Source organism: Oryzias latipes, chromosome 23 (genome assembly GCF_002234675.1).
Source record: "Oryzias latipes chromosome 23, ASM223467v1".
Lineage (NCBI taxonomy): Eukaryota > Metazoa > Chordata > Actinopteri > Beloniformes > Adrianichthyidae > Oryzias > Oryzias latipes.
The window spans coordinates 12699312-12715921 of NC_019881.2; the positions used below are offsets into that span (position 1 = coordinate 12699312).

At 39.3% G+C, this 16610-nt stretch overlaps 1 protein-coding gene across 3 annotated transcripts in view; it reads right to left on the reverse strand.

Moving 5' to 3' along the window:
* The window catches only part of gsap (gamma-secretase activating protein), a 41401-nt gene extending 26383 nt beyond the window's left edge, over positions 1–15018 (reverse strand). Inside the window, exons 1-24 of one of the 3 annotated variants that reach the window (XM_023952485.1) lie at positions 14505–15018; positions 13670–13740; positions 12851–12907; positions 12692–12761; positions 11453–11500; positions 10210–10298; positions 9810–9879; positions 9159–9208; positions 8817–8927; positions 8640–8696; positions 8497–8543; positions 8311–8396; positions 8103–8105; positions 7210–7287; positions 7046–7132; positions 5290–5382; positions 4991–5156; positions 4692–4782; positions 2572–2641; positions 2022–2101; positions 1862–1942; positions 1662–1784; positions 1465–1520; positions 783–814 (exon numbers count right to left, since the gene is read on the reverse strand). In XM_023952485.1, the coding sequence (XP_023808253.1) occupies positions 783–814; positions 1465–1520; positions 1662–1784; positions 1862–1942; positions 2022–2101; positions 2572–2641; positions 4692–4782; positions 4991–5156; positions 5290–5382; positions 7046–7132; positions 7210–7287; positions 8103–8105; positions 8311–8396; positions 8497–8543; positions 8640–8696; positions 8817–8927; positions 9159–9208; positions 9810–9879; positions 10210–10298; positions 11453–11500; positions 12692–12761; positions 12851–12907; positions 13670–13740; positions 14505–14592 (1804 nt within the window). In that variant the 5' untranslated portion in view covers positions 14593–15018. The remainder of the gene's footprint in view (positions 1–782; positions 815–1464; positions 1521–1661; positions 1785–1861; positions 1943–2021; positions 2102–2571; positions 2642–4691; positions 4783–4990; positions 5157–5289; positions 5383–7045; positions 7133–7209; positions 7288–8102; positions 8106–8310; positions 8397–8496; positions 8544–8639; positions 8697–8816; positions 8928–9158; positions 9209–9809; positions 9880–10209; positions 10299–11452; positions 11501–12691; positions 12762–12850; positions 12908–13669; positions 13741–14504) is intronic. The other 2 variants (XM_023952486.1, XM_023952487.1) reach the window with 2 other exon arrangements.
* Positions 15019–16610: the final 1592 nt, after the last annotated feature.

The window sequence follows — 16610 nt, forward strand, 5'->3', positions numbered from 1 at the left end:
TATAAAAGACACCTGTCCACACCCATAGACAGTCAGACTGCAGCCTCTCCACCATGACCAAAGAGATGTCAAAGGACACCAGGGACAAGGCCGCAATGAACCAATGTACGAAAAGCAATCAACTTGAGGAGAAGAGATCCACTGTGGGTGCAATTACTAGAAAATGGTAGAAATATAAGACCATTGACAATCTCCCTCCAGCTAGAGCTTGATGCAAATCTCACATGTGAAGAAACGGTCTAAAACTACAAGAGGGGAAGCGGTCAATGAGCCAAAGAGGTTCAACCATTTTCCTAGTTTGACAGTAATTTTACGTGTTTTTTTTTTATTAGTTTTGATTTCTGTGAAGAAGTTTGGAAACCTTTTCTTGTCAAATGTGCTAAAAAAAACAGTGTAGTATATTGAATTGTACTGCATATCCAGCCTTTTTTAAGGCAAAACATTGTGTTTTATGTGGTTTATAAAGAACTGTGTGAAATCACATCGTGGAATGAATTAGCTAAGGTTAGAATGGATCCTCCTGCAGTGAAGTCATGACAGAAACAGGAAATATGCGATGGGAGACGGCAGAGGGAAGAACCAAACTCTGCTGTTATGTAACTGTAAACATTCTTGTGTAGTTTTCACTCCTTTCTCCATAAACTCTCCTTTACAGATAAATTCTTCTGCTGGTTTCATTGAACGGATTCTATACAGTCAACATGAAAAGCGCATTTGTATCAGTGTGTGCTGCATCCCTGAATGCCGCTTTTAAAAGTGTTTGTGCGTTAAACTCAACTTACCGAGACACCAGGTGTCCACCATAGAGAGAACTCTGGGAAACAGAAGGAAAGGTTGTGAGAAACATCCATCACTAAAGCGTCACAACAGAAACTATTACTGAAGTCATTGAATACATCAGGGTTGAAAACATTTGAAAACTATTAAAAGTAACTGCAGGCAGGTATGACGTTATTGAAGGCACGAGGTTATCAAACTAAATTCTGATTTGAATAAAATCGGATAAGAACTGAAGTCCAGAAATGTCACTTTAGTACACAAGTTTACTTTGAAAAGTCTGTACATTTGCACAACGCTGTTTGACTAGAAAAAACATACAAAACACATTTATAAAAAAAAAAAGATAAAAATGAGGAAGGGAAGGAGGATGTACAGAGAGAAAAAAAATTAAAGAAATTAGTTTTAAAGATCATTTGATCAATTTACAAAAAAGGCCTTTTGTTAAAGTTGCAACTTTTTTCCAGCAGAAAAAGAAAAAAAAAAGATTTAAAAAAATAGGTTAGTCAGACATTGTTTTGTTCTGAAAATAGATTTTTTTAAGAACCTCAGAAAAAAAAACCAGTATAGTCGGTTGAGGCTTGACATTAAAGCTCCTCATTAAAGAGAAATGTGTAATTTCCTTAAGTCAGTTTCAGGAGTGTGAGTGCACATTTCATGACAAACTCAGGTGGGAGGCAGACCTACTTCTTTGCATTCTCCTCCATGTGATCCATGTGACTGGAGGGTTTTTTCTCAGATTTCTGCATAAAAAAAAACACAACCATGGGATGCCTGAACACATGTTCACTGTTTTTATGCTAAAAGGAGACACCTTATCTATCAGGACTTCAGCGAGCATGTCTAGTGTAGAAAACCAAACAAAAAGCCCCAGAGAATCTCACCAGTTTATCCCATTCGGCCTGAATGTGGGAGGTTCTGTATCTGGAGTGCATCAGAGCATCTAGACTTTTAGTCCTTTCCGTGTTGCACTGCAGCTCTGACCAGAAATTGAGAAGGCCCCTGGTCTGCATCACAGTTTACATACAAACAAATAAGAAAAAAAAACATTTTCTTTAAGCTCAAACTCCAGCTGTGGCCTTACCTTCCCTTTAAAAACAGGTTCGGCGTGGAATCCATTGGTGCAACAAACACAAGGGACATCCAACAGACAACCTGGGACCTCCTAAAACATATTGAAATTTAATTTAATCCTCACAAAAAATATAGTTTCTTTATAACTTTATAGTTTCAAATGAACGTACCTTCTTTTCAAAAATAGAAGAGAAAGGCAAGACTTTATCCAAGCCAAGAAACCTGTTATAACCTATTCTGTACCAAGAGGCTGTGGAGGAAAAGACAAAAATATATATATTTTTACAGCTTCTTCCCTTCCCATTTACATGTAGTTTTTCACTATCTGGACAAATTAGCCGATGCCTCATTGACATTTAATTATCACGTAAAGTCTGAAATTTCCTGGATTAATGTGAAAAGCAGTCATTTCAGAGCAAATCAAATGCAAATGTATTCCATCTTCAACTCCATTATTAACTAAAATCATTCAATCTTTTTATTTTACAATTTAACTGTATTTTCTTTCACCAGAAACACTTCAGTGAGGTTTCTGGAGAACTTTTTAATTATACAGATCTATGCGGGATCACTGGTCTGAAAGGACGTTTAAAAGCTCAACAGACTTAAAGCCGGTTTTGACAATCCAGTCGCACAAAAAGTCGAAAGAGCAGCAAATCTATAAAAATACGTGGTGATGCCCGGGAGGCCGGTGTCCTTTTCCTGTGAGATGCAACTGACCTAGAATGAACTCCTGGATCAGATCAAAGGATTCAATTGTGTTCACGTTGTCGCACACCCACGACATAATCTAGAAGCACAACAGAAACACACGAGATTCAGTTTTTCAGATCATAGATTTTCCTAAACGCTCAACATTACAAAAGAAAGTTACATCTATTTCTGCCTGTATACAGCAGAGACTAAGAGTCAGCAGCAGGTTAGCTCATGTTGGCCTGAACCTTGAGAAATCAATAGTTTTGTTTCAGATGCAGCAAACACTGCAGCTGCTCTTGCCTTTTCCTTTCTTCTGCTGAGGTTAGCTTACTTTATCTAAATCTACCAAGTACCTTAATGGATCTATTTAGCAAATACTTTGGTGGCCCAAGTCATAACCGATAAATACTGTGATTTAAACTCCAAAACAAAACCCTATGTGTAGCCTGAGTCCCTTACTCTATTACCCATTTACTAACAAACAAATGTTTGATTTTGTGAATAGTCACATTTTGAAACATAAATTTGTACTTCCTTTATTTATTTATTTTTTTAGAACATTTGACCTCTAGATGTTTTACTGACTAGGTTTGTTCCTGACAGATGATGTAAAATCCTCAGCAGTCCGGTACGGTAAAATTCAAACATGTTTGTCACATTCATTTCCTTAATTTAACAAACAATGTCAAATCGACTGAGGAGTCAATGTTTAGAAGGCAAAATAAATGAATAAATAAAGCTTTAAGTTGTATCTGAAAACCTTTTAGACATAACCTCCCCTCAAGCCTTTTCAAAGTCCTTGACTAAAATCAGAAATCTTAAAGTTAAGAGCATTTTCGGTACAAAATAATCTCTTTGAGCACATTTAGGGGATTTCCAGACTGAAGTTAGTCTGCATCATAGTTTTCTTACTCAACAAGTACCTTTTTGTGTGAGCCATATAGGGGTGAATCCCGACCAATCCTAGGTACAGAAGTACTGGGTTTCTTGCAAGTGAACCCTGGTGCGGTTTACTACAGTGTGGATGCACACAGCAGACTCGAGAAAAGGAGATTAAATGAAGGAAGTGATGTGAATTTTTCAGTTGTGCAATTATGGAGTAGGAAAAAACTGTAAAGTGTGAAAGATCTAGAGTGCTCTTTCGCACTTTCGATGTTTTGCAGATTTTTTATGTGAAATTTCACCACCTTTTTAAATTAAATTTTATTTTTTTAAAGTTCTGTATCCTGATTGGCTGTAGAGCATTATCAATCAATCCATCAATCAATCAATGCAGAATGCATTAAGCTTCCCAAACCTACATAAATATTTAATCGCTAGTAAATGTTTGCTTTCGTTATAGATTAATAGGCACATTTTTCTATGAAAGTTTTAATTTTAAGAGTTTAAAACAAAAAAATGTATTTTATGTCATTGTTAAAAATAAAGATGACTAATTTGCAGGTTTCACCTATCGCGGGTTATTTTTAGATCGTAACTCCTGCCATAAACGCTGGAGACTGTATTTGTAAATATGTTTGCTCTTAGACATTAAGTTTTATATAAGTTTACATTAAAGCTACTACAGTAAAAAAGACAGAAAAAGTTCTGATCATAAACAAGGTGATCCATTTAACCTTTCAAGGAGTTATTTATTATTGAAAAAGGCTTGTTTTTGGCTCTCTCCTCACTCTTCGTGGTCACTAATGTTAACAAAGACAAAGACATTTCCCTTGATTTCTGTTTTGATCTCCGTCCACGTATTACAGCATCACATCAATCCCCTCTAGGCTGTGTTCTTCCTACCAGCTGTTTGCTGCAATCTCATGGTGGACTTTCACAGAACTGCAGAAAAATGACCAACATTTGCTAATTATTCCCCCTTTTTATATCCTCTTGTCTCTAGAGGACGTGTCTGAGCTTGGATATATATGTAGCCACACTGTAATCCGTGCATGGCCTGTGTGACTGCAAGGACTGTGTATTGATCTTGTGTGTTTTTTGCATTAAAAGCCCAACTACAATCAGTTAATTAGTTGCTTCAATGCTTAAAATATTGTCTCAAACGATGCTGCGTTGTTCATACAAATGAGTTTTCTGTCGGATGCAGACTTTAGCTTGGAGGTCAATATCTTTGCCACACATTAATCTGTCTCCAGCTGCACCTTCAGCTCCAGTTTTGGGTCGTTTCCCATGTAAACCAGCAGGCAGTGGAGGGCAGCCAGGCGTTGAGGGTCAGCCGCACTGCCGGGCCACCTAGGACAAAGAAGGAAAACTACCAGAGACGGGATCCAGAGACAGATCACGATAAAATTCTGGATTTTAAAACTTTAATATAGTTGAAAATGTTGATTTTATCTTGAGTCTGGTGGTGAGAATTCAAACTGTTGTCTCTGTAGGAGCTGGCACAAAAAAATAACCTCTCATTTCACTTCTGCATGCACATTACCCTCAAAAGTCTCACCTGGAACATGTGTCTGATCGCAGGATCTGCAGCAGGAAGTCAGAGCTGAGCTGGACAGCGTTGATCTTCCCGCTGACGAGCTCCAGCAGACAGGTAGGCCGTCCCTCTGCATGCAGCACTGCGATATCAGCTGACTGACACTGCAGCCCTGAGTTCACATCATGACCTTCAAGTGGAGGACAAAGAGTAAGCTGGGGTGTATTTATTAATACAAAAAATCCATCTGCACATATGTTGTCTTAGTGAACAAGCAGACACTGCAGCTGATGACAGAGAGGCGGAGGAGAATGGTGTTTTACCGGAGAAAAAGAGGGAATAGCAGAGCATCTCCTGTTGGCGGGTGTTGATGCAGTGGAGAAAATGTCCCTGCAGATACACCAGGACGTAGTAACCTACGCACCAGCACATTATAAACACTGTCAGGGTCAACAAAGTCTGCATTCATGCATTTGAGGACAAAATATCCATTTGTATTCATGTGCTTCTGAAAGGAACGTGCTCTAGTCAAACCTATAAACTGGTACATGACTTGACTAGTAAAATCTGCACGTCTATGTGAAGACTGTTCATCTGTACTGAACATGAATATGCAGGTGCTAAAAAAATAGACAGCTGTAAAAACGTTTTATATTTTCCTGAAAATGTGATGAAAATCTAAGATTCAGCGTCTCTCAAAGTTAAAATAATGTCAAAAATTCAATGTCGGAAAATCATAATCAGCTGACTAAATCCAATTATTTTGCTAAACGGACGCCACCATATTGGAGCCAGACGTCATCAAGTCTGTCTGAGTGATTTTTTTCTATGCCAACCATTCTCGCCAATCAGGAGTGAGTTTGTTTGGAAGTCCAATGGTTTCTCTTAAACATTCATGGAGAAGACTTGACAGCTGTCCAGAAGACAGTCATTGACACCTTTCGCCAGGAGGGCAAGCCTCAAAAGGTAGTCACTGCTGAACCAGCTGGTTGTTCATAGAGTGCTTTATGTTTTTGGTCTTTTTAAAATGTTCTTGTTGCATTTTTCTCACGATGGAGGACATATATTAAGAAAACTATGATTAAAACTGTGTTTCTGAGTATTTCCTTGTTCAAATAGTTGTGAATCAAGAGCAAATGAAAAAAAAAATGCTGTTTGAAAAACAGCATATTTGGGATGTAGAACCCACTACAGCATGCCACAAATTCCCCCTCCACTCCATTCGGATGCATCCACTTGCAAATAGATCTATTTTTCTCGTCTGAGTTGGCATCTGGCTCAAAAATGTACGGCTGGATAGCATCAATAGCCTATAGAGGATGATTAAGTAAGATCTGTTTAAGAATGTGGAGGAGCATCAGAAAGCCACACAGGAAACCTGGATATGAACTACAAATGTTGCAGTCTTCAAGTCGCCGGGACTCCTTGGGTAAAAGAGAAAATGATCTGGAGGTGCTTAATGGTCCTTAAAATCCTATTTTCAGATGAAAATACATTTTTCATTTTTGTTGGAAATCAAGGTAGAGAGGCAGAGAATCCACATCCAGTGAGAAGTTTCCACGTTCATGGATGGTTGCAGGTGCCATTCCATCTGCTGGTGTTGGTCCACTGTGTTTTCTGACGTCCAAAGTCTACCAGGAAATTCTAGAGCACCTAATGCTGCCCTCTGCTGACAAGCTGAATGGAGAAGCTGGTTTTCTTTTATAGAATCCCAGACTGCTGAAAGTACCAAGAGTGTTACTGTGCTTGATTGGCTAGCAAGTCACCTGACCACAACCCAATATTTAACGTATGGGCTGTAGTCAAAAGGGAAGATGAGAGACACTAAACCCACGATATAGACATATTTTTTCCGAAAACAGATTTTTTTTGACTGTTCTGATGTGATTTTCTCAATTTCTGATAGCTTTTCCTTTAAGTTTTCATTTTCCTAAGACAATAATCTCCAATAATTGAAGCAATAAAGGCTTCATTCTAATGTACTGATTCCATATAAGATGTCAGTCTTACATTTCAAACTGACTGCTAAAAAATATGAACGTAATCCTCTGTACAAAAGTGAATGTTAACAGTAATGACCTATGGGAATGAAGAGAGGATGAGGCTGCTGGGAGTTCTGTGAAGACCCGTCGCTGGCCAGATCCACTCTGAACCTCTTGGTGCAGTCTGCAAGAAGGTGGAGGAGTAGAACTTGAGAGCAAACAGGAAGCAAGAACAATATATAAAGATGTGCACATACTCACCTTTGTGAACCAAAACCACAGTGTATATCAGCTCCTTTTTGTCTTTCAGGGGTTGGCTGTAGAACACACACAAGCTTCCTGAGGAACACAGAGCCTAATTTTAACCACATTTTGGGGAAAAGCCTTGCTGTTTAAAGCACTGCAGTGAGCTGAAAAATGATTAAAATAACTACTAAAACAGAGGATTCACATCTGACTGCAGGTGCTTCATCAGATACTCTCGCTCATCTTTTACAGTATCTGTAGAGCCTTTTATTTTTAAATCACAGGGTGACGTCTTTGGATTTTTGATTACAAACTCCGTCTAAATAAGGTTAAAACTCAAAGACCCAACACAAAAATCATTGCAGAACAGCATGGAGAAAGTATGTGAACCTTTGCTTTTAGGGCAGAAGTAACTCCAACTGGATTATTCAGTGATCTCCAGAGGCTGAAGGCATGAAAGTAAAGAGCACTTTGATACTTAGAAGTTGCCCCAACCTCCCGTACAGATCAACCCTGCTGCTCCTGGTCTGACATATGTAGAACAAACAATTAGAGATTGTTTAGAGATTATTGGGTTTTTTTTATGAAAAACCTTTTTTACTTATTTAAAACATTAGACTTTGGTTTTATTTTGAAAGGACTTTTCTTGAGGTTCACATTCTTTTGCCATTCTGTTGCCCTGATTGCTCTAAAATCCCTGCTATGTGAGGAAGTTATTGATCAGACGAGAACATTAAAATGAACCTTGAAGAAATAGAATAGAATAAACTTAATAAATCTTAAAGAGGAGAAATTCACCCCATAGACCCTTTGATCATCACCAAAAATGCAATTGAAACTGTAGAAAACATTTTTTCATTTCCTGTGATTCATTTATTAGCGTGGTAAGAAAACTGGTAAAAACTTACTTTCTTGTTTTTTTTTAAAGAGAAATATAAAAACAGAGAAAAACCATGAATTCTTGCAGCCTCATTTGGTTTAAATAACAGCACAGGTGTGTGTGTGTGTGTGTGTGTGTGTGTGTGTGTGTGTGTGTGTGTGTGTGTGTGTGTGTGTGTGTGTGTGTGTGTGTGTGTGTGTGTGTGTGTGTGTGTGTGTGTGTGTGTTTGTGCGCACCTATTGGGTTTGTGAACACTCTCATCCTAACAAGCTCCCGACTGGGTTTTTCATCGTGATAGTGGTCAAAGCCGAGATTCACAAACCTGTAATGCAGAAAATGAATGCAGGATTTTTGGAAAGCGGTTACGCTCCGATACATTTGTCCATCTTTTTCTCTTATTCTACTGAAATGGTTGGTCTTACTTGACTGTGGGGAAAGAATTAGCCGGCAGATTCAAGTGAAGCTCCAGCTAGTTCACATAACAGGAGGAGAGTTCTGTTAGTATAGAGGGAATTTGTAAAAAATAAAAGCATTAAGATTTGACACAACCTATATACGGACATACCACAGTTTCACAGTTATTGTTGGGGTGGAACTGAACACACCGCAGCAGATACTTGTCCTGCGAATATCCAGAAGCAAACAGGTCATTCTGTGCAGGCTTACAGGTCTTTTTTTTGCTGTTTACAGTCGACACGGGACTGTCTTGATTTCCTCACATGGTTGCATCTGTATGCATCACCTTGAACGTGAGATAGTGGAGTCTTTGAGTGTGTCCGTCCCACTGGACCCAGCAGAAATCCTCCACGATTCTTTCTGCTGTTTTGGACAAACGCTCGGGATTTGCCATTACCTGGTTCACAAAAACAAATTGGTATTCTGCTTTGCAGACACACTGAATTCTTAATGCGCTGTTTCTCCAGGAGAGAAAGAAAACACATTCTTACAATACTAAAATAGGGAAGTGAAAAAAGAAAAAAAAAGAATAAAGAAACGCACTTAATGGTTTTAATTCCCCATTCTCAGTGTGTAGTTTTATTTAAAAACACGAAAATGCAGCAAAGAACAGAGAAGTGGAACATACCACTCTGTAACCCTCCTGCTTGCTCAGTAGCACATGATAGAGATCCACATCTGAAAGAGCCAGAAGTATAATGAGGACCCTGTTCCAGCCTCTTTCCCTGCTTATGCTTTATTTCTTTCCCTATGTTTAAATGTAAAAACCAGCAGCTCCACTGAATATGAGAATTGGACTGAGTGACCCCCCCCATGGCGTCCCAAACAGGAAGCACTCGCTGGTACCTAGAAGCCAAAATCCCATAGACTTAGACTATGGAGGAATAAACGGCTGTTACTCCGTCATTCTATTTATCAGAATCACTATTATTGCTCCCCTACCTTTTTTTTTTTACATGTTCTTGCTAATTCTAATTTTTTTTGTCATGCTAGTTTTTGTTTATGCAAATTATAAACTGACCAATCAGATGCTTGAATAAAAGCATGTGGGCAAAACGTTTGACTGACTTGTTTTTAGTGGTCGGGGTATCGACCCCTTCCAAGAATCTCACTCCCGATTGGCGAGAAATGTTTTAAAACAATAACTCCAACTGAATCGCTGCTTCCTGACATCGTCTGGCTCCAACACGGCGGCGGCATGTTGGAAGCCATTTTTTCTCTGGGTGGCGTCTGACACACTCAGTCCGGTTCTCAGACAGCTAACGGTCTGGACACTCACATCCGTCCTCGGCAAACAGCAGCAGATGGCTCTCCAGCACCGACTTCCTGTCGCCATCTTGATGAAGAAACTTAGAAAAACCACACAGGAAAAAAAAATCGTTACTTTCAATATTATCATAGAAACTCTTAAACGTTAGATGACAGAAATACTTTTAATTTAATTAAATAGAAATGAACTGAAATGAACAGAAAAAAGTTTGAACTAAAAGTGAATTTAATAATATACAAACAAGATTGTGAAATAAAAAATCATTTTTAGACAATAAAAACAGTTAAATGTGTAATGACATCATATTTCCAAGTATTCTGAAGCCTTTCTGTCTTTTAGGTGGACTCTACATTAGAATGTAAATCTGTTCATGTTAGTTACTGAATAAAGTGAAACATTGGTGGCAAACCTGCACTTTGACTCTGCAGTCCACTGCCTTCAGGACTTTTGTGTTGTTTATGGGATGGATCTCAATGAGGAGAGTTAGACACTTTGAAACTGAAAAAGAGAGACATGATGGAGCAACAACAAGCATTCAAAACACTTAACCCTTGTGCTATCCTAGGCACATTAACGTTGGGAGATGGGTCATCTAGACCAGTGTTTTTCAACCAGTGTGCCGCGGCACACTAGTGTGCCGTGGGAGATGGTCAAGTGTGCCGTGGGAAATTGTCCTCATTAACTGATCTAAAAACATTTTCCATCTCCAGGAAATCAGCTCTTTGCTCATCCAAACAGGCCCTGATAAAACACTGAGTAGTTACGAATATAAAAGATCTTAAAATACCTTTTTCTTTGTGTTTATTTGATTCTATTAAAGACATCTTGATAAGAATTACGGTACCACGATTTACCTGCAGCTATAGCGGTTTGCGGAAAAGTCCCGCCCCTTTAACTGTCTCCGCCAATGATTGTTGAAGGCTTAATCACATGTCATCAGTCTGACCAATCAGAAGTGGTTAAAGTCTTCACTTCCTTGTTCTTAATTCTGCGCATAAAGTCTCTCAGTTCCAACAAAAATACCAGCTAAAGCTCGTCTTTAGCGGTGTAGCTTTCCACAGAGTCCGGTGTCAGACCGTGAACAAAACTATGAAGCTTAGAGACGCAAGTCTTTCTGCCCTTTTTGGACAGTTTTCACACTACATCTCCCATGATGCATTGGCTTAAAGGGCCAGTGTCCCAGCGCACAATGAGTAATCCGCGTGAAATGTCTAGAAACCTCAAAGAATAAACAAACAGTTTCTAAATTTTCTAATTTAACTTTTATTTCATGTCTTAGAAAAAACAGCCGCAACTTCCTGCTTTTTCGGCCACAATTATCACAAAATGCACGTGAGATTGCGGGGGGGGCTGTCGATCAATACAGACCATGCCGGTACAGAGATGCTGGTGTGCCGCGGGGTTTTTGTCAAGGTTAAAGTGTGCCGTGGCTCAAAAAAGGTTGAAAAACACTGATCTAGACCCACTAGACAGTGTGCTGAACCATTTTTCTTCAATGATTTGTGATCTTCACTGGTGTCCATGGATTACATGAAATCTTTCCACCTTTATCCACCTTTGTCATGGTAGGGAGAACACGTCAATGTTCATCTTGACCCCGTAGGATGGCACAAGGGTTAAAGAGGCCAGAAATGAGGGAAAGTGGGCATTACTTGGTTTTAGACGCTCCTCTCCTCTGATGTTTTGCGCCAGGCTGACGGCTGAAAGTGAAATCAGGAGTGGAGTCATTCAAAATCTCGGTTGTATTAAATCAACTTTGTCTAGCGGAAATGTAGCTTAAATAGAACCAAAATATCCAGAGCTTCTTTCTGATAACAGGCCTTTGAATCATCTCCTGATTAAAGTCCCACTCGGATCATCATTTGACATTTTTGGCAAAATAATCAGGGGTTGTTTTCTAGGACATAGTTTCTACAGAGCGACAGTCGTTACTTCAATTCACCTCTGTGTGGGCGCTGAGAGCTCTATGTTTACAGGCTCTCCCACTAGCTTACAGCCCCTCACACCCAACCTAACATTAGCGGTGCAACAAAAACAGCAAGCAATGTTGGAGCCATCCAGCCGTGCAGTTTTAGCCAGATTCCAGCTCAGACGAGGAAAAAGCAGATGTACACGGATCGTTTTGTCTGTAAGTGCGTCAGAACAGAGCGGAGCAGGAAGCTTGTGGCCCCGCCCAGCGCATTTTCTACGTCAATCCTTTTCAAACGGCATTTTTCGTCTGCTCCTGATTTACAACATTTTGAATAAAGAATACGGCCGTAACGAGTATCCGAAAATTCTGATATTCACAATCTGTTCCTGCAAATCTGAATATGAATATTTGCGGCGTCCGGGATCACTGATTCGCCATTTTTATGAATCAAATGGAGTTTAGTAAAAATACAATTCAGGCTATGTAATCATCTTTATAAAATTGAGAAAACTGTTGGATTTTAAGTGCATAAATTAAAATAAATGAATGCACTTCTGTCACCAGAAGTAAATAAAAACTTTCAAAATAATGTGTCGGTGATGCTTCTCATTTTCAAAGTAAAACTATAGAGAGTTTTCCTTTATTGACAGATTTTAAAAAAAAAAGAGATTAGAGTAAAAAAACAGAATGAGAAATATGATAAATACAAGTTTAAGACTATTGTGAAAACCTCCTGATCTGTTTCCTCTAAAGAGTGTGTGACTGTGAGTGGTTTCATGTTGTTACACGGTGGTTTTTATGTAGGTGTTGCCGTGTCGATCTACTGCTCTACTCTATCTGCAATCCACAGCCCTAATGAAAAACTACAATATTAAGCATCATTTTCTTTATATTGGTCCTCCATCATCAGAAAAATGCCACAGGAACATGTCAAAACTACCATTTTCGTCAGAGTGGGTCTTTCAGAGTGCAGGCTCACCAAGCAGGGTCTCCTCCTTGTTAAGGGAGCAGCTGCTGATGCACACCTGCTTGTCGAAGGTGTACAGGAGCTGTTGAAAGGAAGAGGCGTGGGAATTAGGCGTGCGGACGCGCCTGGCATGGTAAAGCCAAACCCCCAGCAAACACAGAAACGCGTTACCTTGTTCTGTTTGGTGTTCTGGTCGTATTTGCCAATCCTGGTGGTGCCTGTAGCTCCCTTTCACAATAAACAGAGCATGATCACTGACTGTGTTTTTGATTTTGATTTTTATCAATTATTCCTTTAAACAACTGTGGTAAATAATCCTAGTCTTGATAAATACTCATTCTGAATGTCTTTTACCCCATTACCCTTAGAGGACACATTATTTCTGTGGGTTTGGAGCATTTAAAATCAAAGGGCTCCCCCCAAAAGCAAAACAATAAAAATAAAATCTGTGATCCTGGCCCTAAAAAAAAAAAAAAAAAAAAAGGCAAGATTATCTTCAGTCTTCTCAGGCACCGCCGTCTCTTTAACCTCCTCAAGCCGTTCACTCTTCTGAGTCGTTAAAAATTTATACCGTGCAGTGGAGAGCTTGATTTTCTGTCTTACAGTCTGCAAAAATACCAGATATGTGTCTATGCCACAATTTAGGAGAACCTTTCTTTAGCTTGATGGCATTTGATGAATTACCCAAACAGCAACTGAGATTTCTATTTTAATGGTTTAAAAAGAGGATGAGCAGCAGCAGCTTTCCAACAGGAAAGAAAAAAAAAACAAAAAAGGCTGTCAGAGCAACAATTTAGTACGGAATATCCGGTTTGACAGCATGTTATTATAAATGAGAAAAAGCTCAATCCAGCCTGTATCTGAAACACCAGCAGACAAAGAATTTGATTAAACTGACTGGAACCGATGCGAAGCCTCACTGTATGACTATGGATTGTGATAATCACACCCACGCCAGCATGTGCGCCACCTCATAAGTGATGGAATTACCTTCCACGAATAAAGGATGCCCCCATCGCTCTCGATGTTCAGGAGACGAGCGTCCACCGCTTCAGAGTACTCTGCAGGCACAGCACTGATATCATGAGCACACAAATGACTGCATAAAGTACTTTAGTGTCAAAGCATGTGATTAAAATGCAAGGTTGGCACAGTTTGCACTGAAGAGTTTTTAAAGTCCCACTCCGATCATCTTTTGATGTATTGTAAAAGCGTTCCCAGTGGTCTTTGAATTATGATTATGCTGTTTTTAGCCAAAATTTAAAAAAAATCTGTGTCGTTCTCTAAGACATAGTTTCTGCAGAGCGACAGTTATGTAGATGTTAAATGTGAACTTTAAGTTATTATTACATTGTGTGTTAATTTGTTTCATTAAACTATTTTATAGCATTATTTTACTATTTAATAAAGCACTGAAGTGTCCACCTTGTGTTTTTGTTTGTTTTGTTTGTTTGTTTTATTACTACCAGATTTCTGTTCAACCCACTCCTTCTGAAGCACTGTCTTGTTTTATCTGTCTTTTTAAAACTTTTGTGTTTATTTTCATTTGTGTTTTGAAATAAATAAAGACATAAACATTTGGGGGATGATGGGTAAGTGATGAAACAGCACCATCTAGTGTCGACAATGTAAAGCTAAACTCACTCGCTTTGGTTTATAACAAATTTATGCTAGCTGGAATAAAATTTTAGTAAGTAAGAAAAAAAAGAATTGACAAGTACGATCCGACTATAAACAGAAACATAACTTTTATTGAATTTGATACTTGTAGTTTAATTTATGACCGATATAACTGGAACAATTGGGGAACACCTGAACGCCTCACCTGTCATCCGACAGACCGACGCCTCTTTCCTGAGGATTTCCAGCACCACGTCTCTGTGCAGGTCAAATCCCTCCTTCAGCTTCAGCATATTACTGTTTTCCTTTACTCTACCTTTGTTTTATCGACTTCTTGTTCTTTCCCCCAGAAAATAATACGTTTCTTTCTTAGGAGAAACGGCGCCGTCCGTGTCGCTTTCGTTCGGCCTCCACATCATCATGTGACTGAAGAAAAACTGTTCGTTTGTAAAAATGCAAAGGTGGTAGAAGGGCTAACACCCACGTCCGCGTGCGTTTAGCTGACTTTTACTTCCTCTTTAACCTTTCCCAGTGGCCTTTATTGACTTGCGGAAATGGCACGCTATACCAGAGATGGACCCTCCCATTTTTGGCACGCGCTGGCTGGAAAGGAGCGCTCCCATTGGTCGAGGAGATTGTCCATCTTTTTCCGGTTGGAATTTCTCGCTGTTACTTTGAATCTGACACTTTGGAGAGGCATGTTACACATTTATACACATTTTTAAAAAATGTTTTATTTATTGAAATTATTGCGTTAGTTTTAAATATAATTACATATAAAATTTTATTATAATTATTGGAGACACCTTACTATTTTTTTTAAGAGAGTAAGAGAATATGTATATATATATATATATATATATATATATATATATATATATATATATATATATATATATATATATATATATATATATATATATATATATATATATACCAAATCCAGGCCCCTGAGACTGTATGCTAACCGCAAAAGGGGGGCTGAGAACTACTGAGCGTGTGAGCGTGGAAGCCACTATACAGGATGAAACTTCCAAGATGCATGATTACATCAAGCTCAAGGCCCCAACTGACAGTGTGCTCTGTGAATGTCTCAGAAAATGGAGAGCAGAGGATACAGTGCTGGAGGAAAGATCCTCATGGGAGGACAAACCCCTGCATGGGATGTACCACCGGACCATAACTGAAGTGGCTGATATCAAGAAGTCCTATCAATGGCTAGAAAGGGCTGGCCTACAGGACAGCACTGAAGCGTTCATCCTGGCAGCTCAGGAACAAGCCCTGAGCACCAGAGCCATAGAGGCTCAGATCTACCACACCAGACAAGACCCAAGGTGTAGGCTGTGCAAAGAGGCGCCTGAAACAATCCAGCACATAACTGCAGGGTGTAAGATGCTGGCAGGTAAAGCATACATGGAGCGCCACAATCAAGTGGCTGGAATAATATACAGGAACATGTGTGCAGAATATGAACTGGAAACCCCAAGATCAAAATGGGAAACACCTCCGAAGGTGGTAGAGGGCAAAGATCCTGTGGGACTTCCAGATCCAGACTGATAGGAAGGTAATGGCGAACCAACCAGACATTGTAGTGGTGGATAAAGAACAGAGGAAAGCCGTTGTGGTGGATGTGGCAGTGCCAAGCGATGGGAACATCAGGAAGAAGGAACATGAGAAACTGGAGAAATACCAGGGACTCAGAGAAGAACTGGAGAAAGCATGGAAAGTGAATATGACAGTGGTGCCTGTGGTAATTGGAGCACTCGGCCAGTGACCCCCAAGCTGGAGGAGTGGCTACAACAGATACCTGGAAAGACCTCAGACCTCTCAGTCCAGAAGAGCGCAGTGCTAGGAACAGCTAAGATACTGCGTAGAACCTTTTTTCTTCAATGATTTGTGATCTTCACTGGTGTCCATGGATTACATGAAATCTTTCCACCTTTATCCACCTTTGTCATGGTAGGAAGAACACGTCAATGTAAGGGTGGGGTCATCTAAGATAGCACAAGGGTTAAGTACCCTTTTTTTGTTTCTCCAATGAGGCACTAGAGGGCAGTATCCTACACTATTATGTAATTACATATAAAGCAGTACCAACCTTCTTATTTATTTATTTTATTTCTTGTGTCGTTAGTCTCAAGATTAAAATAATAATAATAATAATGAAAACTTTACCATCCCAAAATATATGGTACAACATGTTGTTAACATTTTCATGGTTTATGTTTTTTTCTCCCGTTTGGTATTTTTGTTTAACCCGCCCAAAATGTCATTTCAAAAGTATTTAAACTGCAAAAAAAAGCTACAACTA